At 40.3% G+C, this 23,360-nt stretch overlaps 1 protein-coding gene across 1 annotated transcript in view; it reads left to right on the plus strand.

The window, feature by feature from the left end:
- The window catches only part of LOC143974941 (bifunctional heparan sulfate N-deacetylase/N-sulfotransferase 3-like), a 375,710-nt gene that overhangs the window by 309,045 nt on the left and 43,305 nt on the right, over nucleotides 1–23,360 (plus strand). The window contains exon 10 of the mRNA XM_077476811.1: nucleotides 4,459–4,633. Within this exon, the coding sequence (XP_077332937.1) occupies nucleotides 4,459–4,633 (175 nt within the window). The remainder of the gene's footprint in view (nucleotides 1–4,458; nucleotides 4,634–23,360) is intronic.

The following is a 23,360-nucleotide window of genomic DNA, read 5'->3' on the forward strand; positions in this document are numbered from 1 at the left end:
ATATAGATAAAACTCTTTGAAAAAAACAGTGTATGTCCACCCCCAGTCCATTACCAGGCCCTTTGAGTCTGGTATGAATAAGGGGAACCCCGAACCAGAAATAAAAAAAAATGGGTCCCCCTCAAAATCCATACCAGACCCTTATCCGAGCACACAACCTGGCAGGCCACAAGAAAAAGAGGGGGGATGAGAGATCGCCCCCCTCCTAAACCGTACCAGGCCACATTCCCTCAAAATGGGGGGCTGTTTTTGAGTCACCCCCAAAGCACCTTGTCCCCATGTTGATGGGGATAAGGGCCTCATCCCCATAACCCTTGACTGGTGGTTGTGGGGGTCTGCAGGTGAGAGGCTTATCGGAATCTGGAAGCCCCCTTTAACAAGGGGACCCCAGATCCTGGCCTCCCCCTATGTGAATTGGTAACGGTTAAATTGTACCACTACCATTTCACAAAAAAGTGTAAAAAATAGTAAAAAAAACAGGAGACACTTTGGGACAAGTCCTTTATTAAAAGATAAAAAAATCAAAATGTCCCGCGATGTAAATCTATCTCAATCCACCCGACGAGCCGAAAAAAGAAAAAAAAAGTCACAACCGCTCCACCTCCATGGGAGGCTCCCACCGATTTACACTTCTTCTCAGTGACAGCATTATATAGCTGAGGACAAAGTCACTCGATGATGTAAAGGGGTGATCCCGTCTTCCTCTGACGTCATGTGGCGTCAGGGGGTGGGGTCACCCATTTACTTTACCGGGTGGCCCTGCCCTCAGCTATATAACAGCTGTCACCGAGAAGAAGCGTCACTTGGTGGGCACCCCCCATGGAGGCGGAGCTGCTGCTGCTTTTTTTTCAGCTCGTCTGTGGCATGAGATCGATCTACATCGTGGGACATTTTTTTTTATCTTTTAATAAAGGACTTGTCCCAAAGTGTCTCCTGTCTTTTTTACTATTTTTGACACTTTTTCTGGTGCGACCCTAACCGAGGAGTGTTCAGCTCATCCTTAGTAAACAATACAGCATACAAGGCTCAAACAATTGTATCAAATGCATAATATAATGTACAAATAACAAATAAAGTTATAAGAGTGCAAACTGAGTGCAAACTGATTGTATTATCAAATTATGGGGTCCACCTTGAAAGATGCTGGCATCTTGGAAGACTCCCCTCAGGTCTTTGTGTTTTTGTTGCTATTCAAATATACAAATATAAGTCTATGCAAGTGTGTATATTCTTTTATATCTCATAACAATATTGGGCAACAACAAGCCAAACTCCAGTCAAGCTGTGCCTATGAATTTGAAAAACGGGAGCTCTCTTGAGCAAACCAAGATACTACATTACTATAAGAACAATAAAACAGAGCTGATTTCCTTTCCTCTGCAGCAAAACAGTCCTTTGTCTCATGTGAGTCAGAGATCATAAACTAACCAAATATGAGGCAAGTTCCCCAATGCCCGCTGACTGTGCTGTGTTTCAACAAACTAATACTGAGCTATTATTTCAAAAGTGAACAGTAGAAAGTGGCCATTGTATCTAGACCATGACATATTATATATGCTTTCACATATCAATCATATCTATCTTGGTTTTCTTTTATAGGTAATTTTCAGCAAGTTTCACAAGTCTGAACTTTATTCCATTAAGTCAATTTATTTTACTTCTGTTGACCATTGATTACTCTGTACCTTTATAAAACCTAACTTTCGCTAACCCTGGGAAGCAAAATGACTGCTAGACACTGCTGGCTTGTGCTGAATTACAAGCAGGGCTTTAATCATTACCTCAGCTATTCTTAGTTGACATCTAATAACTTGCTTTTCTCCAGTCAGCTTTTTGGATGTGAAGTTAAATTACAACACCCAGGAGATCTTAACTGTATTCAAAGTTTATTTTATAAAATGTCAGACATGGGGGTGTTTAAAGGTTTTTCTTTGAATTTATTTATTTTTGTAAAATAATGAAAGGAATTGTCAGGTCCATATAATACAGAAGCCATCTAGCAGTTAGTGAGCTAATTCAGATGTTGATAGACTATTATGTCCATGTTTTTAAGCCTTGTTCTAAATACTCTGCATGCTAGACTTACCTAAAATCACCAAGTGAAAATAATTTGGTCATCCTGATTTAATGTATTACATTAGATAGTTAATTAATTTGTAGGAGCTAAATTCAGTTTATACAGGGGGAAAACAGCAGACTTGAGGCACCTCAGTCACGGACAGAAAAGACTAGAAAAACTTAATAAGAACAAATCTCCAGGACAAGCTGGCTTACACCCATGAGTCCTCGGGAGCTTAGCTAAGTTATAGCCAGGCCATTGATTCATTTTTTAAGGAAAACGTACTGACTGGAATGGCACCACCTTTCTGTTACTGATATTCAAAAAAGGGACTAGATGTATACCAGGTAACTACAGACCAGCCAGACTTACATCAATAGCATGCAAGGCATTGGAAAGAATTAGGGACCATATCTGAGTCTTAACCTGCAAAAATTGTATCATAAGTAACATCCAGCATGGATTTTGAAAGGCCCGTTCATGTCAGACCAACCTAATATTATTTTATGAGGAAGTGAACAATAATTTGGATAAATAGAAGCTAGTGGATGAAGTTTATCTGGATGTAGCTAAATTATTTGATGCAGTTACCCACATTAAAGATGAATTCCAGGTATGGGCATTTTTTACATAGTAACATTGGTCCAGTTTGAACTATATATATATACCATACCTGGCCAATCCCCCCTGGAAACTGGAAACCACTGTAATAAGCACAACAACTACCATGATCTCCAGTAGTTTTTTTGCCGAGCAACTTCCTTGCTGCATTTTAAATGCAGGAGATTGCTCACTGGTGCCATTCAGAGAAAGGTTTGTATTTTCTCAATGAATGCAAAGCAATCTCTGGTTAGATCTTTCTTAAAGTATTACATAATGTTTACTAAATCTGTTGGGGATTCCAGGGCCAGATTGCTGTCCCACAGTTTCTGGGTCTGTAAATGTTAACGTAATTTCTATAAGATGTTGGATTTGTAATTTATTATTATTAATTAATTATTAAGTTAAAATATTAGACAAGCAAATAACTGCACAATTAAACTCTATTTGGAAACCATTTATGTTAAAGGGTTTCTAATTTTGTGCTGCCAATTTCATAAACTTAAGCAAAACTGATAGGCAACAAAGCCAGATCTTTAAAGTGATTGTAAACGCACAAAAATATATATAATATAATGATAAACAGGTTTATACATATATGTGCATTTCATTGCACAGAGCAACCCCAAACCTCCTCTTCTTGGGTCTTCCGCTGCCAATCCTGGCTCCTCCCCTCTGGCAAGTGCGCCCATAGAAAGATGATTACTATGGGGGCACTCATATGGGCTTGCTCCCAAGCCTTGCTGTCTGCGTCTATTAAAAACAAACAGTGGGACTCGCCCCCCCCCCCCCCGCTCCCTCATCAGTGGTTTTGATTGACAGCAGTGTGGGAGCTGAGAGCTCAAGAAATTAGAGTAAAGAAGAGCACAACGGTGGATCAAATGAGGGCTCAGATTATTCAAAGTGGGGGTGAGGGGCATACTGATGCCTAAACATTTTTTACCTTAAGGCTGCTTTCACACTGGGGTGGGCAGGCGTTGATGGTAAAACTCGGCTAGTGTTAGCGGTGCTTTACTGTCATTTTAGTGCCACTATTCGGCCACTAGTGGTGCACTTTTAACCCCCACAAGCAGCCGAATAAAGGGTTAAATGTGCCCATGTAGCGCCGCTGCCGAAATGCTTTGCAGGCACTTCCGCAGTGGTGCCCATTCATTTCAATAGGCAGGAGTGGTGGAGGAGCGGTGTATACCATTGCGCCAAAGATGCTGCTTGCAGGACTTTTTTAACGTCCTGCCGCCACAGCGCCCCAGTGTGAAAGCACTCTGGCTTTCACACTGAGACTGCAGGGGAAGCATTTTTCAGGCACTTTACAGGCGCTATTTTTAGCTCAAAAGCGCCTGAAAAATGCCTCGGCCTAAAACCAATTTAAACTCTTCTGCAAAAATAGCAGCAAATCTTAGTCAAGAACACTATGTTGGCTGGGCAACAAAGGAGTAGTGACACGCTGAATAGACAGCACATATTCAGTGCAGCCAGGTTACATTTACTTTAAACGCAGGCCATCCTGTTTTGCATTCCTAAAGGTACGATATAAATTGCAGTCTAATATCAACACAAATTCAGGAACTCACAATAATTGCATTAAAATACATGCAATGATTTTTATGAATACAAACAAAATTAATTAGCATTTCTATATACAGTATCTGCCTCAGTTTCAGCCTAATCTGTTGAGATTAGTGATTTTACTTATATACTAATAGTGAACTAAAAAAATTCATGACATTGTAGCAGTGTTATATCTTCGTGTCTATACACAATCCAATGAGAAATAATTGCAGCTTCATTTATTTTCCCAGGTATATGGATTTCTTCCCAACCCCATCAAATGTAACCACAGATTTGGTGTTCGAAAAAAGTGCTAACTATTTCCACTCTGAAGAAGCTCCAAAAAGAGCAGCTGCTTTAATCCCAAAGGCAAAAATTATCATCATTCTGATTGACCCTTCAGATAGAGCCTATTCTTGGTATCAGGTGAGAATCCGCACTGAAAACAACACCAAGGCCAACACTTAAATGAGTACATTGCTTTTTACACCTTGTATAAACAAACATATTTATAGATGAGGTGCTAAATTGGTTCCTTAATTTAATTATAAGTGGGGAAGCCCTGTTTCTACATCACTTTAAAATAGTGCCTTCACACTGTTACTTATGAAATGATAAATTAAATTCATTATCCAGAATACCAAAAGATTATAAATATGGTATACTCCAGTAAAACCATAGATAGTTACCATTTAAACTCTTTTTGCTGACAAAGCCTACTTGCTGTATGTTTGTATTTTTCTGACTGGCAATTGCCCTTTGTAGTTGGATAGCCCACTCACTAAGTCCACATGTTGTGGACATGCTTGTTTTCTAAAGAGCCCTGACCCTCCCCTCCTATATAACATTTTAAATTAAGTTTAAAAACAATCAAACATTAGGATATGAAGGAACAGCTACTTACCTTATATCCCAGATTCCGACCCCAGTAAAGGTGACAATATTCGGTCTTCCAGTGGGATCATGGGAGACCTGAGGACTCCAAATCTCATGAAAATACACTCCAACACTGCACGGGAATATATTCTCTCAAGATTTGGAGTCATCGGTTTTGCCAGAATACCATAATGTGGCCAGTAACAGCACACTTATTGTTACAGTGGTCAGAAGCCAAGGTATGAGCTAGAAATCCAGCTCAGATACTGTCTAAATTATTCAGTGTTGATGTATGGCCAAACCAAGAGTCAGCTGTGCTAGAGCTGTACTGAGTGGACTGACTTAAAAGTGCATGGACAACTAATGGCCATTCATCATAGAAACTTTACACTTAACTGGGATCATTTGATTGACATGTATATGCATTATACAAGTAAACCTTTTTTGGCTTTTATTTCTTTATCTGTGTGTTTGTGGTTGATAGCAACATGAGTCATGGATAAGTGTTTCTCTATCAATAAAGAACACTATCGTGGGTGTAGTTTCATACATGGAGTGACTGACTCTAAGTGCCAGTTCACATATATGTGATGTGGGAACCTGAGCGATTCCAGTGCGTGTTCCCGCATCGCATGTCACCTGTTGGCGGTTTACACTGACATCTGCGAACCACTGCAGGTTTTTAATGCGAAGTTAATGACACCCCCAAATCGGTTCGCAGATCACAGTGTGAACTGCCAAATGGTACAGGAATCGGATCGCATATGTGTGAACACCCATGCAATCCAAAAAATGGTCCTGCACTATTTTGGTGCGAATGCAATGCAAATTGAGCCATACAATCTGTATGGCGAAATTCGCATCGCACAGACATTGCATGTCATCTGCACAGTAATACAGTGCAAATCACATGTGATGTCCAACATCACACAAGTGTGAACCCAGCCTAAATACACAATAGGACTTAAGTACCTAGACTTGTTAGTGGATTTCAAAGACCCACACCCTTGTTTAGCAAGCGTTGTCCTAGGTTGAAAGACTACTTCATGCCTCTTACAAACCAGCTGTCCTCCTTGTCCAAAATATGCATTCACCCTTTTAAAAGATTGACCTCTTCTGGAAGAGGTCCTTTTTTTTTGTCCTTGGAACCTCACCTCCCCCTGATTTTTTTTTCCTATCCCCTCTTACCTGTAATATAGGGTTCTCATCGGAAAACATTATTGTTTGCTCAGTGAATCCAATATTGTTCTTCTGTGGTCCAAAACTCTGCTGTCACTGCTCCTGTGTCGCCATAATCCTCTCTGATATCATCAGGATCTGGCTGTTTCTTCTTGGGTTCCTGCAGCTGGTCCTGGCAATGCTCTTCCAGGTCATCCTGTCTAAACTACTGCCATAGGGGTTATCTATAAGGATATATACGCCTCCTGCACATATCTTTACCTGTCACATGTCTCCCCTCTGTCCGCCATAAGACCCGAAAAACTACATATTCTGTGGTTGGGTCTGTTGTCTGGAGCTCGGTGGGTGGAGTCGTGATGTCAGTAGACTCCCCGCCCACCTCTACACTCCCCTTGTCAATATGCATATTCTCCTGTGTATTTCTTACACTGAACTTCTGCTATGATCTCTAACATCCAGTGAAAAGACAGGAAAATAACCACATTACTTCAGCATGCCAAATCATGCTGCGGTGGGGAACATCCAATTCTGGCAGAGCAGCAGAAGAAAGGAGTGGGAGGGAATTAAAAAAATAATGCATGTCTTTTAGGCTAGTGCAGGAGATATGGAAATCACCTGTCCCTCACAGCAAGGGGGAGGATTTGACAAAGTTTTTCTCTGTTTGTCAAGATATATCTGACTAAACAATAAAAGATGATTGCTCAGAGATGGATTAGCTCTTTGTGGCAAGACTGGGCTCAAATAATAGGAAATCTTATACTCTACATTAAGACATAAAAAAAAAAAAAATCGGGTTTACATCCACTTTAAATTAAAAAGGGGCTTTTAATATTGGGGAGGTGAGGAATGTAGGGAAGAAAAAAATAAATTCTGAAGTAAAGGTCTGCTTTAAGGAGGAGGAAGACTGCTGAGCCCTAATGTGCCATATTCTTCTATGTTAGCTAGGCAGTTGAAGAGCATTTTTGGCCTCCCAAAAGTACAATATTATTTATTGTACTGGACTTCATATACCAAGTAACTTTGCTTGTGCTTGGGCTTTGGTTCTATTGTATGAACAGACTTCTTAGTGTGTTGCTGTCATGGCAACTGAACTATTCTCCAGATACCGTGCACCTTTGTGAAAAACAGCAAAAGTTTTATTGTATTATTGGAATAAATTCCAATAAATACCTATGGCTCAGATAAAATGAAACCAAATGTGACTTCATAATAGATGATACTGTACAGTATATGACATCATTTTTATCCTCAAGCAGAATTAGACATTCTCTGAATATCTGGGGCACTTCAGATATGAATTTTCTTTCCCTGTTCAAAAGTCATTGCATTTTCTAGCAATGGGAACAAATTCAGAGCCTGAGTAATTCATTTTGAGGGCGCTTAAGACAAAACATTGCGCTTTGGTCTAATTTCATAAAGCAGCTACAAAGTCCGGAATGCAGAGACAGCCCAGAACAGCAGAGAAATATATAATCAACTCAAGTGGTATAGACAGCAAGCAAGGGAGAACTTTGATTGCAAAAGTAATTTCTAGGAAAAGAACAAGATGTAGCAATGTGGAAAAGCAGAAAAAGCAGATCACACCTGCATTATTATACATAGTGGCAATAGCATAGAGTGAAAAATGATAGCACAGGATCTTAATTGTGTTTTATGTTATTCCGCATCTTACTTTTCCTATTTCTAGCTGAACATAAAATGTATAATCCTGCATACGTTTATGGGTTTACTAAATTCAATCAAATGAAGCAAATGTATTTTCTCTGTTTTCATGCATTTATTTGCATAAAAAATGACTGATATTTCCAAGCTAAACATATTTCTACATCATAATTGGTATAGAAAAACAGCTTTCAAATAGGCTGGAGTAATAAAATATATATGTGCCTGCAGTTTAGAGTAACAAATCAAAATTTCATGTTGACATTCCCGTTTTTTTTTTTTTTCAACCCTATTACCATTAACACAGCTTAATTAAAGCCCAACTCCGGGATAAAAGTGTCCCTCCCCCCATTTAAACCTTGGGATAAGAAAAAAGAAAAAAAGAACTATCCCCAGTTTTACTCATCTTAATCCATGGTCACATGATCATCCAACATGAAGTCTTTGTCCACTGTGTTAGAGAGATTGGTGGGTGGGAGGGAGGGATGTGCAAAAATAAATCTATTTTGTGTTGTTGTGGGCTTTTAAGAGGCATGGTCATTTTGCTAATTCAGAGCAAAATAACAGTGGCTCTTGATACCCCACTCCCTCTTTCCCAGCAAGGCATGCTCATTTATTCACACCCCCTTTCTGTTTGAAAGCACCATGACTCCACCTTGGTATCACAGTGTCAGAACTTACCCAGATGTGTGGCATCCCTACTCATCCTCCATTCAGGCTTGAATACTGTCACATGGTCACATGCATCCCCATACCTCTGTCCAGAGCAATAGAGTGAGGGTTGAAGCAGAGCAGGGGACAGGGAAGAAGTGTGGATCACTAATCACGGTGTGTATTTTTCTGAGGGAATAGGCTATCAGGCGGCACAGTCACTTTAACCTGAATGGGCAAAGTGTAAGTGTTTTTGTCCAAAAGTGGCAGTATCACACCATATTAATTGTAGCAATATTGCAATATTGCAACAATACAACTGATTTGAGTAGAATTTCCTTTAAATGCATGGAACACATTTTAAAATATTTCACAAATGTTTTAATCCCATAGCAATTAGTGAGGCCAGCTGGTGTATCTTGAAACCATGTATACAAATGTCTTCTTTATTCTTGCATCACTGCAGGCAGCTCTTTTAACAGCTAGGGAAATCTGGTACTATACATAATCAGAAACACTAGAGAGCACACTGGCCTTGTGAAATATGTATACTCTTAATATAGAATATATAATAAAATGTGAATAATCCTAGCAAACATAAAAAATCAATGCATATCAAGGTGATCAGATCACCAAAGCACATGGGTTGGAAGGATAGAAAACCAACAAATACCACTAGAATTCAAAAGAGTGGCAGCACAGTGGTGTAGTGGTTAGCACTCTCACCTAGCAGTAAGAAGGGTCGCTCCCAATAACAACACTACCTGCCTGGAGTTTGCATGTTCTCCCTGTGCCTGCGTGGGTTTCCTCTGGGTACTCCGGTTTCCTCCCACACTCCAAAGACATGCAGGTAGGTTAATTGGCTTCTGTCCAAAATTGGCCCTAGTATATGAATGGGGACCTTGGATTGTGGGCTCCTTGAGGGTAGGGACCAATGTGAGTGTGCAATGTACAGGGATAGGGACAATTGTGGACACTCACTCAGGTTGAACTGGATGGACTGGTGTCTTTATTCAACCTAACTAACTATGAAACTATGAGTGTCCATCAACAGTTAATATTGAAAATGGCTGATGAGTTTATGGAGCTCAACCCCCTTTCTTCAGAGCCTCCCTGAAGTAACTAACTACCCTAACAAAATGCATGTTTACATTTAAACAAAATAAGCTAAAATTTATAATTTCTTACCTGAAATTAAGTAACATGACAGACTGAGTGTCTGGGAGTCCTTTGGGACAGAGATCAGATATGCAACCAGGATGCTTTGTATTGGTCACCGGCAAGGCAGCGGAGATGGGATGGAAGCAGGGAACCACTGTTACTGAAGAGCCAAACCATGGATGGAACACAGGGCTCAGGATATGGAGCAACCTTGCTTCTTCTTCAGCCTGCAGACAGGCTGAAGAAGAAGCAATGTTGCTTTGAAACGCATTCCTAATCAAGATACAGAATTTTCCTACTACATAAGATGGCTTCATATCCTGGGCTCTGTCTTCCATCCATGGTTTTGACTCTCCAGTTCCCTGCTTTCATTCCATCTCCACTCCCTTGCCGTTGGCCAAGGCAAGGCATCCTGGTTGCATGTCTGATCTCGGTCCCAAAGGCTACTTGAATGTAATGCTAAGCTCTATTTTATCTTTTTGAATTTTTTTTTATATTTTCTATTAAAATTACACTTTACATGCTACACTACAGTTGTTGCATTTTTCTCCCCCTCTCCAATTTTTGTCTCCATTTTTCAAGGAGACAATGATTCTTTAAGTTATTTAAAGCATTTAGAGCAGGGATATGCAATTAGCGGATCTCCAGCTGTTGCAAAACTACAAGTCCCATCATGCCTCTGCCTCTGGGTGTCATGCTTGTGGCTGTCAGTGTCTTGCTATGCCTCATGGGACTTGTAGTTCTGCAACAGCTGGAGGTCCGCTAATTGCATATCCCTGATTTAGAGAAACAGCATCACAATTTTAAATTTAAATATTGTTTAATGAAAAGACAGGAAATAAACTGCAAAACATATTTTCAGAAAAAAAGACAATAAAAAGACATACAAAGGACAATAGCAACAGCAAAATAAATTGGATTAAAAATGAAAAGTGTTTAACAAGGTTTATCTGGTCTTTGGTTCTGGGAAAGTCCAATTCACTGAGGTGTGAGTCATTGGCCCTCAGAATGATTCTCAGTATTTATTTTTTGTATTATAGACACCATATTATTAACTGTCTGACAATTAATTTTGAATAAAAGGGCAGGGCCACCAGATATGATCGCGAGTAGCATAGTCTCCACATTCTCTTCAACATAGAGGAGAATTAGAAGAGAACATTGAATGCACATGCGTACAGTACCAACTAACAAGCAGTTTATAGTTAATTTCCTCTATTCTGTAAGAAAGGGAGGTAAAGTGAGAAAGTATCAGAATCTTATTTCTTTGTGTATTATCAAGACTAGATTGTAGGTCAGTTTCCCAATGGGTTAGATACGCTGGATATCCAGGCTCTTGAAAAGACAGCAAAGCTTTATAAAATTGTGGTATACAATGCTGGGGAGAATCTGCCCGTCGAAATTCTGCCTCTACTTTAATTAATTTGTTTAATGATTGAATAAGTTGTGCTAAACTGCCTATAAAATGAGATAACTGGGTATATTGGCAAATATTCATGTACCTATATCTTGTTGGACCACATATTAATTGCATAGATTTAACTTTAGAGTTTTCGGTCACATGGTAAAGTAGGGGTTTGTTCTCTAAAAACCATGACCTAAACCCTTTATCTAAGGAACCAAGCAAAAAATAGGAACAGTGTAACAAGGGCATCAAAGGGGAATTATATTTCCATGAATATCGGGAATGCAACAAGTCCCAAATAGCCAAGGTGGATACCGTCAGGACCGATACTGAAGGTGCTAAGGTTCTAGATTCATGTGTGAACCATACAATAGCCAATAGATCAGTTTATGCCATAACATGTTCCATCTGCACCCACAACCTGGAATCCCCTGCATATTTCCAATCTGATATTCAGGTTAAGACTATTGAGTAACACAATTCTAGTGTGTTTTCTATGAGTATTTGCTTGGTTCCTCACCTCCCATCCGAGAGAGAGAGAAAGATCACAGCTGTATCCAAATTGCATCAAAAACACATTTGAATTGCATTTTAACTGCATCTCAAGCTGCAGACAGTTGCTCCTTGAAATCGCACTGCAAAATGGATTCAACTCACACTGCATCAGTGTGAACCTAAGCTTAATGTAATTTTTCTAACTAGATGTCCAGCTGTTGTGTTTTATCAGTCCACCAACTAACCTAAAATTGAATAGAATGAAACTAAACTAAACATGCACAAACGTTGTCCTAAACTTAGGACATTTAGCATGACCTATTAACCTCCTATACATTTGGTCAGGTTTGGTCTTGAAATGTTTGGTATTTTCTTGTACATTTGTGTAGATAAAATATTATCAGATCAGGATCTTATGGAATATGACTGGATTTGGAGAGCTGCAGTTATCAAAAAGGAATGTGCATTCCACTTGCTACCTGCAAGTATTTATTATAGCTATTAGCAAACGTGCCCTAAAAGATATCCTGATAAAGAGATGGGGTTACCACCACTCCAGGTAGGTCTGCTGAAACAAAAAGGTTTTTCCTCTAGGAAATTAAGAGCCCCAGGTGCTGGCTAATGCATATAGCAAATCAAGGTGAGTAGAAAATTCTGGACAGCCGCACTCCAAATGAAACTTCTCGTGCCTTTATTAGAACATCAGGATCTCACTGTATATGTCACAGCAAAGTAATACATAACCAAAAACACTGACGCATTTCACACTACACGTAGTGCTTACTCATGAGTAAGCACTACGTTTAGTGTGAAACGCGTCAGTGTTTTTGGTTCTGTATTACTTTGCTGTGACATGTACAGTGTGGTCCTGATGTTCTAATAAAGGCACGAGAAGTTTCATTTGGAATGTGGCTGTCCAGAATTTTCTACTCACCTTGATTTCCTAAAAGATATCCTGCTATGCAATTTTATGATAGGGTTAATTAAATAGTCATTGGCTTTGGAGGTTTACAAACCCCTAATATTTCCAGAATACATTAGACTAGCAATGAGCAAAACATACCTGGGTTCAATTCTAGGCAGTGCTGAATGTTAATAAAACGGTAATGTCCATTTTCTAGCTTAATAGGCAAGGGGTTGTCAAAAAAAAGTCATGGGGAATGGTCACTGGAGAACATGTTCCCAAACTATTAAAAATTCTGTTTAGTGGGGAGCACTATATTAATACCTGTAAAAAATAAATAAATCAAGTGAAACTTAAAAATGTATCCTGCAAATTAAGGTCAAGTTAGCTGAAGATGCCAAATATGGCTGTTAAAGTAGGAATATGATCTTTTATATAACAGTGTTATTATAGAATGTGTTTATGGGATGGATGATGCCAGAGAAAATAATTTGACCTGCATATAAAGTAAAGCATGCAACATGAACCAATAATAAAACAAAACTTGTTTAAAATGTAAGCAGTTTAGATCAAACAATAGGACAGTTTGAAATAGGGGAAGTCTTTAATGTGTATCTTTCAAAAAATAAATTGCTTAAGATTGCTTAGTAAGTGGATCTAAATCAGTGTGCTGTCCTATAATGCTTTGCTTAGCACAAAATTGAAAATGTATATTACTTTTTCACAACACAACAGTACATAATGAGGTTTTATATGTCTCTAGCATTCCATAGACAGATTTACACCTTCTCATTAAACTCAACTTGAGAGCTTGACCTGCATTCCTGACATTAATGTTCATAAATCTTGTAATGTAATACAGGGCATCCTTCCTGGTAAACAAGACATTGGGATTCAGAGCATGAGCATCATATTAAATCAAAACTTGCTTCCATTTTCGATTTTTATAGTAACAAGCACCAGGGATGTTGCAAAGCTTTTAATTTTTACCTGTCATTCTTATACTAACCTTTAAATTAATGACCTGCTTCAATCTAGATAATGCCTTAGGGTGTTCTGCTTAAGAATAAAAAAGGGTCTGTATGAAATCTATTATACTTAAGACCAGGGACATGTGGTGAGACCAGTGGCTGGTGAGGCACTGGCAAGTAATAGAGCCAGATACACACATTACATATGCCACGAACGTTAAGAGTTAATAATTCTAGCACTAGACCTCCTCTGTGACTCTAAACATGTAACCTGTAAAAAAAGTTTAAAGTGTCGCCTATTGAGATTTTTAAGTACCGAAGTTTGTTGCCATTACAAGAGTGTGCGCAATTTTGAAGTGTGACATGTTAGGTATCTATTTACTTGGCGTAACATCATCTTTCACATTGTACAAATTTTTTTTTTTAATATTCATGATTTTTTTTTTTCAAAAAACGCGTTTGAAAAATTGCTGCTCAAATACTGTGTAAAATAAAAAGTTGCAACAACCACCATTTTATTCCCTAGGGTGTCTGTATATATATATATATATATATATATATATATATATATATATATATATATATATATATATATACATACATACATATATATATACATACATACATATATATATATATATATATATATATATATATATATATATATATATATATATATATATATATATATATATATATATAGTGTAATGTATATATAATGTTTGGGGGTTCTGAGTAATTTTCGATGAAAAAAATTATGATTTTTACATGTAGGAGAGAAGTATCAGAATTGGCCTGGGTGGCAAGTGGTTAATTACCATAAGTAACTAATATACAAATAGTTATTATATATTGTTTTTAAGGTAATGTACTATATTTTCAAAAACTGTACTCAAGCAGGTGGCTTAACGGAAACAAATTACTGAAGTTTGAAGTTATAACTCCAAGCTGACAAGAAGTGAGCGGCACTGTGAGCTCATCCTCTCAGTCTGCTGCAAACAGAGTGTGCCAGCTTGTATTTAAACTGGCCGCTCTGTATGTAGCTTCAGACAGGTTGCACAAAAAGACCCATATCTCTAAAACTAAAGGTTCCACTGGTGGGGTAGGACTTCAGCCACATACCCTCCAAATGTGGGGTCTCTGTGACCCCAAGTCTCCGAGCTTTGATCCTTTCCTTATGTTCATGGCTCTGCCTCACCTGCCTCCCCTGACTGGAGATCCCTAATAAACTTCTTGAGATCCGCGCTATAGCCGAATGACGGCTACAGCGCGGACCTGCTTTGCCGGGACAACGTCTATTGACGTCATCCCGCGCATGAGCGGCCTGCACTCTGTGATCAGCGAGTCTATGAGACTCGCCTGATCACGGATCGGAGCAAGGGGTCGATCCCGACCCCTTACCACGTGATCAGCTGTCAGCCAATGATGTGATCACAACACAGCTGGTAATCGGCTATTTTTCCTCCTCACGCTGACAGCACGAGGAAAAAAAAAAAGCCGATCACTGGTGGCCGTGATCGGGACATCAGTCCCGATCACGGTGAGCTGGGGACAGCTCATCAGTGCCCACCTGCCCCCTGCCAGTGCCACCAAAAATATGCCAAAAAGTGGCACCCATCAGTGCCCATAGTGCCACCCATCAGTGCCCATAGTGCCACCCATCAGTGCCCACAGTGCCACCTATCAGTGCCCACAATCTGCCTCGCACACACAGTGCTGCACCTCAGTGCCACGTATCTGTGCCCATCAGTGTCATATACCAGTGCCCATCAGTGCCCATCAGTGATGCCCAGCAGTGCAACCTATCAGTGCCAGCTATCAGTGCCACCTATCAGTGCCCACCAGTCCCATCTATCAGTGGTACCTATCAGTGTCCATCCATGCCACATATCCGTGCCACCCATCTGTGCCACCCATCAGTGCCATCTTATCTGTGCCCATCTTTCCCCATCAGTGACGCCTTATCTGTGCCCATCAGTACTGCCTTGTTTGTGCCTATCGGTGCCACCTTATCTGTGCCTATTAGTGCCGCCTTAACTGTGCCTATCAGTGCCCACCAGTGCCGCCTATCAGTGCTCATCAGTGCCGCCTATCGGTGCCCACCAGCGCCGCCTCATTAGCGCATTTCAATGAAGGAGAGAATTACCTGTTTGCAACATTTTATAACAAACTATTAAACATGATTTTTTTTTTTTTTGCATCTTTTTTTGTTTGTTTAGCAAAAAATAAAACTCCCAGCTGTAATTAAATACTACCAAAAGAAAGCTCTGTTTGTGGGAAAAAAATTATAAAAATTTCATTTGGGTACAGTGTTGTATGGCCGCACAATTGTCATTCAAAGTGCATCAGCGCTGAAAGCTGAAAATTGGTCTGGGCAGGAGGGAGGTTTAAGTGCCCAGTAAGCAAGTGGTTAAGGCCTAGGTAGAAAATTATTAACTTTTTAGATATAATTATGTAGCCAGCATAATGAAGAAAAAAAAATATATAAAATCAGTGCTAATATGTCTAAAAATAAGAAACGGATATAGCGAAAAAATTGTAGAAATAAATAATCAATGGCCAATAGATATAGTGAATTACGGCCAACACTAATTCGAGCATGTCCACCAGTGACTCTATATAATACAAATAAATAACACAATATAAGTGCAGCACAAAATCTACATTATTCCTGATCAATCAAAAATAATATTGATAGTTAAAAAATAAGACCATGTACATTTGTGTCATTAAAAAATGATTCAACAAATCTCTATTCCTGATAAGTTCACAGGATGCAAAATGAGTCCTGTGCCTTCCGTGACCACCACCAATGAGCAGAATGCCTGCTCACCTCCCAGTATTGACCCTATTACAGAGTCAAATTTGCCTGATCCAGTGTGTGGGATGAGGTGGGGGTGCACCTTCAGAGAATGCCTTAGATCCACGTGATTCCACTTTCACACGCTCAATCGTCTGTGTGTAACCATAAAAAATAAATGGAAAGACGTAGTGCTCTTTGCTAAAAATAATTAAATAAAGGCCAAACATAGGGATTAAAAACACTCACAAAGCTACATGAATTATGCAGGCCATACACGGTCGAATTTCAAACAAATTTTCTTTTCAAAATCAGAAAATTCGTTTTTTTTGTGATCCGATGATGCCACCATTGATTTTCGAAATTCGGCCGACCAGGCCTTCAATTTCACCTCATGTTGCTACAGAAAAGAATTTTCTTGGCTGGGAATCTTCTTTTCTCTCCGTAAATTTTCTTTTATCTCCGTACATTTTCTTTTATCTCCGTACATTTTCTTTTCTTATTACGTTTCTCACACGATTCTCCCATCATTGATTAGAAAATCGTTCGTTTTTCTAAAAATTTCCAACATGTTCGATTCCTCAAATTTTATTTCGGCACAAAAATCGGCTGTTGCTGCAGCCCACTAATGGTGCGAAATTCATATGAAAATTCTTAGATACGATTTTCGAAAGAAAATTATTTCGAAATTCGAACCGTGTATGGCTGGCATAACAGGCATATCAACAGCTCACCATCCTGATACAAAAGTGCAAACATCCTGGGTAACAGTTCCTCCTACCTGTATATGTAACTTCAGCACATATGGACTATTCCTCATTTGAACATCATTTGGTATTTTCCGTGACTACTGTACCGTGTAAGGTGTTCCTGGAAGAAGGTAATAAAACTCTGAACTATTAGAAGTACACAGGCATTAAAGAGTCCTGTGACTGGGCATTAATCATCCAGCTGCTCACTTTGTGTCGACCTCTGATTACACTGCCCTCAAAGGCCCTAAGTAAGACTATTGCTAATTATTAAAAGGAGCATAGCCTTACCCTACACAGAGAATATCCAAGGTCATGGGACACCACCATGCGTTTTAATAGAAATATGCACTATTTACAGCTTTTGCTTCTGTAATTCTGATAGTTAAGACATGTCAGTGATACTCACGCCCAGACAGTAATGTAACAAAATTTTGAAATGCTGTAGCCCTCACATAGGCAGAAATTATTTCATTTTGGTTTAGAATACTCACCCAAACACAAGATATGGTGGGGGCGGGAGGTGATATAGGAATGCTGAATTATATTATACTTTTAGCAGACACTTTACAAAAAAATATAATTGGATACAATGAAATTATGATTTTATAGAAAACCAAATATGATATGAATGCTATTTAGATCTTCTTCAGGAGGTAGAAAATATGTCCCATCAGCATTCTAATTACCAATACCATTGCATAGAGCCCCCATAGTCCCCACGCGCACTCTCATGCAGGCCATACACGGTCGAATTTCGAACGAATTTTCTTTTCAAAATCAGAAAATTCGTTTTTTTTGTGATCCGATGATGCCACCATTGATTTTCGAAATTCGGCCGACCAAGCCTTCAATTTCACCTCATGTTGCTACAGAAAAGAATTTTCTTGGCTGGGAATCTTCTTTTCTCTCCGTACATTTTCTTTTATCTCCGTACATTTTCTTACGTTTCTCGCACGATTCTCCCATCATTGATTAGAAAATCGTTCGTTTTTCTAAAAATTTCCAACATGTCCGATTCCTCAAATTTTATTTCTGCACGAAAATCGGCTGTTGCTGCAGCCCACTAATGGTGCGAAATTCATACGAAAATTCTTAGATACGATTTTCGAAAGAAAATTCTTTCGAAATTCGAACCGTGTATGGCCGGCATCAGTTCTTCCTCTTTTATGGTTGCCTCCATAGCAAGCAGTTTGTTATGGGGGCAGATGTGTGAGATCGCTGCCTCAGTCTTTGTCAGTAGAGGGAGAAAGTAGAGACTAGATGCATCTGGATAAAGCGATGGATCAATTGAGGAAGTATTTAGGGAGGTGGGAGGTGTTGTGAGATGTTTTTACCTTAATGCAGGGAATGTATTAGGTAAAAAACATTTCAGCTTTAGAGCAATATTAAGCTGGCTATACACTAGTAGAATTTAGTCTGATTTTCTAAATATTAGTAGGGTCAAATCAACATTTGTTTTTGACCATGGTGACAAGAAAATTCGTAGGAGCGGGATGGAAAATGTTTCCCTAATGAAAAAATTTCTAACAGTGTGATGTCTCTTCAGTAAAGTACATTTTTTTTCAATTAGTTCAAATGTTAGAAGCAAACAAAATTTTGAAATACTTTTTAATGAAATTTGTCAAGTCATCAAATGTACTAAGAATTTTCATGCAAATTTTCTTGCGAATTTTAGTACAAATGTTCAAAATTTCCTGGTGTATGGCCAGCTTAGAATGAGTCATCTGATATGAGAGTTACTGTGATAAATGATTTAGTAGTGTGTGTAAACATCAGCCTGATTTAATTATCTCTTTAAAAAAGAACAATTGAGTACAGTCTGTGATACTTTTTTATCTGCATTAACATCCAAATTTTCAAGACAAGCTTTTGGGATGTACCGTATATACTCGAGTATAGGCCGACCCGAATATAAGCCGAGGCCCCCAATTTACCCCCAAAAAAACTGGCAAACTTATTGACTCGTGTATAAGCCGAGGGTGAGACATGCCTGTCCATCCCTGTGTGTGTGTCCGTCCATCCCTGTGTGTCCGTCCATCCCTGTGTGTCCGTCCATCCCTGTGTGTCCGTCCATCCATCCCTGTGTGTGTGTGTGTCCATCCATCCATCCATCCCTGTGTGTGTGTGTCTCCATCCATCCATCCATCCATCCCTGTGTGTGTGTGTCTCCATCCATCCATCCATCCATCCCTGTGTGTGTGTGTGTCTCCATCCATCCATCCATCCATCCCTGTGTGTGTCTCCATCCATCCATCCATCCCTGTGTGTGTCTCCATCCGTGTGTGTGTGTGTGTGTGTGTGTGTGTGTGTGTGTGTGTGTGTGTGTGTGTGTGTGTGTGTGTGTGTGTCCAGCCTACCTTTGTCCCGAGCCTCCGTCCCGTGCCTTGCCTCCTTGCCTCCGTCCCGTGCCGTGACTTGCCTCCTTGCATCCGTCCCGTGTCGTGCCGTGCCTTGCCGCCGCCGTCCCGTCCCGTCCCGTGCCGTGCCTTCCCTTGCCTCCGTCCCGTGCCCTCTTCGTCGGCGGCCATTGTAAAGTTCAAAAGCTGCGCCGCCGCCTTCGCCTGTGATAGGCGGAACACTGAATTTCCCAGCAGCCTGTGTTCCGCCTATCACAGACGTCGTATCATCCTCGTCCGTAGTACGAGGATGATACGATGTCCGTGATAGGCGGAACACAGGCTGCTGGGAAATTCAGTGTTCCGCCTATCACAGGCGAAGGCGGAGCCGGAGGCGCGGCTTTTGAATAGAATGGCCGCTGTCTGTCTGCTCGACACGCTGATCGAGCGGGCAGACAGCGATGACTCGAGTATAAGCCGAGGGGGGCACTTTCAGCCTCAAAAAAGAGGCTGAAAATCTCGGCTTATACTCGAGTATATACGGTACCTCCTTCTTCAAGGTCCAAGCAATACTAATACACCATTTAGCAGAATCTTAAGTAACGTTCTGATAAAATTTTCTGTATTGGTACTGCTTGGGTCTTGAAAAAGGGAACACCCCCCCCCCCACCCCAAAAGATTGTCTTGAAAATTTGAATGTTAGTGCGTTTAATAAAAAAATTATAAAATAATAATAAAAATATAATAAAGTATCACAGACAGTGTTCATTTGTTCTTGTTGCAAGCACACTAATTTGGCTACAATCACATTAAGCTCTTTAAACAACAAGCTTTTTTACAGGTAAAGAAAGTAAAAACAATGTGAAAGCCTAAAATCAACCCGGATGGCTGAATATGAATAGAATAATACATATTTCATATATATCTGGCCAATATAATATTTTGTAGTCTTATCCTTAATAAATAAAGAAAAAATATATAACACCAATATACTCCACGTAAGCAAGTCTGAAGAAGCCCTACAGGGGGTGTAACGTGTACAGGTTGGAGGAACTGTTACCCAGGACGTTTGCACTCTTGTATGAGGATGTTGAGCTGTTAATATGCCTGTTATTCATGTAGCTATGTGATTGTTTTTAATCCCTATTCAAAATGTATAAAAAGTTGTCGCTAACTCGAATACACATACAAATACATTTAGTGCATGATAAAAAAAACATACAAACCAATAACCATAAGTATAATAAAAGGAAGTCCTCAAATTAAGGCGTTCAAACACAACAAGTAAAAAGTCTGTGTAATAACAGGTGCTCTTCGTTATCCATGCTCCACCATCACTCATGTATTAGGAGAAATGCAGACTCATCAGATCGACTAGATACTATCAGATATCATAGGCTCAGATCCTTTAAAAGGTGTGTTGCATCCCTTGATGTATTCATGTACTCACAGGACAATATAGCTTGGTAAAGGAAAAATTATTCACATGTATACAGATGCTAAATAGTTATAAAAATGTACACTTACAGGGGCTCATGCGCGGAAGCTTCCAAGATGGCAGCGTAAGCCGGGAGCTCCACACTGCCTCGCCATCCAGCCACCCCAACACCGGATCGTGACCAGGGGGACAACCGCAAACAGTGGGAGCCGATCGGGAAACCTCCCACGAGCACCTACATGCTGGGCACCTCGCCCAGACATTGGACTACAATTCTCTGCCGAGGGTAACCTGGCCGAATCCAAGTTGGTGGTCGCTACTCAACCACGAGACCAGCACTCAGGAGGACAGCAAGAACACAGGGAAGTCCTGAACCCTGCTACACTGGCCTATACTCCCCTGGCTGTCACCAGCATTACCCACATCTCATCCCCCTCTCCTGCCTCAACAGAATCACTTATTGAGCGATTGATGGACACATACAGGCTATCTCCTATGGGGGCAGCCCCAGTCCACATGGACAATGTCACTACCCCTGGAGGCCCAGAGATGGACATCCCCCTAAATGCAGGTGACCTATACCTCAAATTATCCGAGCTGCTCGACAGAGGCCTCACTCATACTGCCAACAAAATCACCAATGACATTTGCTCTGAGTTCCAAAACCTGGGATCCAGGATGGAAGCGATCGAACACAAGCTTGACATTACAGTATCCAGGGCTAACCAAAACACTGACCATATACAGGTTATACAAGAGCAACTGAATATGGCCCTAGCCAGGATCAACAATCTGGAAAATCGTTCGAGGAGGACTAACTTTAGAATTAGAGGCCTACCACAGTCTACCACTGATATCCCCAAGGCAGTTCAAGAGCTTATTAAAACCCTCATTTGGTCCATAGCACCACCCAAACTGGAGCTGGACAGAGCCCACAGATCTCTGGGACCACCTTGGAAAGATGGAGCCCCCAGGGATGTGGTGGTCAAGCCTCACTATTACGGGGTAAAAGAGGACATAATGAAAACCTCAAGCCAACAATCACACATATCCTTTCAGGGAAACATCATTCAGATTTTCGCAGACATTTCTCCCATGACCATTCAATGCCGCAGAACTCTTAATCCGCTATTAAAGATCCTTTCACAAATCAAGTACTGGTGGACCTTTCCCTTTTTTCTTATAAAGGCAAAACCCACTTCTTCACCAGCTTTCCAGAGGGTGAATGGGTGCTCCTTCACCTGAAATTCATTACCCAGGACTCCGCAATGGATACCACAAACCCCCAACCAGGATCTACCCGAGCCCATGAGCACGATCACCCGTTCATGGAAATTCACTAAAGTCAGGAGAGTGAAAGAAGCCATGCCCACCTGACCATGATAACAGGAATACCCCTCTGACAATTGTTACAGCTCGGCCTAGCTAATTGTACTGGGGGTTCCCCTCCAGAAATGGTTGATCCCCAGGAACCCCATTTTACTCTCAATCCATTTATTACCCCAATTGAATTGCTTTTGGGACCCCAACACACAGAGGACCAACCTGAGGGTCACATCATTTCCAGGTTTTCAGGAGACATTCAAGCACTTTGACAATGCCTGGAAGGGACACCCTTACATGAACGCTTTTGAATTCCTCAAGTGACAGCAGGAAGCTGCACCTCCGAAAGTTCCCCAGATGGCTTATGGACGATATCAGACCATCCCAACCTACCGTGATTTAGTCTGATGGACAATATTGATAAGGTTTCTCAACCTTTTTCCAATCATCTACTTGAAATCAGTCGGGCCACCCCTTTATAACCAATTCCCCTTTTAGCTAAATATGGCCTAGTGGCCAAGTTCTCTCTGCACCCGCTGATTACAATTCTTAAGTCAGTTAACGTTATAGTTTTTACAATTTTTATGTTTTTTACTAACTTGCTTCATTTCCAGGGTTGGCTTTGTCTGAAGCAGCATTCGTGAGTATCCACCCATCTTTCAACTCTGGCTGTTCCATACCTGAATGATGGGACTAAAGCCACGCATCTCATTTCCTCCATGTCCCAGGTTCTACTTCTAGCCACATATAGATCCTCCCCTGACTCCAAGGCAAAGGGTAAGTGATCCCTGTAAAGACGTCTGCTATGCCATGTAGTACCACACCCACCCTGTCTCTGTGAGTATTCTCACACAATGTTCAGGGCCTTAAAGTGGATGTAAACCTGAATTTTATTTTTTGTTGATGTCATAATGTAGAGTATAATATTTCCTATCATTTGAGCCCAGTTTTGCCACAAACAGTTAATCCAGCTCTGAGAAATCCTCTTTTATTGTTCAGTGAGATAAATCTTGACAAATAGAGAAAAACTTTGTCAAATCCTCCCCCTTGATGTGGGTGACAGGTGATTTACATATCTCGTGCACTAGCCTAAGAGACATGCATTATTTTTTAATTCCCTCCCACTCCTTTCTTCTGCTGCTCTGCAAGGAATGGCTATTCTTTTTTATTTTTATTTACAATTAGAATTTTATTAAAGAA

This window comes from Lithobates pipiens, unplaced genomic scaffold, assembly GCF_037356315.1.
Source record: "Lithobates pipiens isolate NorthernLeopardFrog02 unplaced genomic scaffold, aLitPip1_a1.2 Scaffold_13, whole genome shotgun sequence".
Lineage (NCBI taxonomy): Eukaryota > Metazoa > Chordata > Amphibia > Anura > Ranidae > Lithobates > Lithobates pipiens.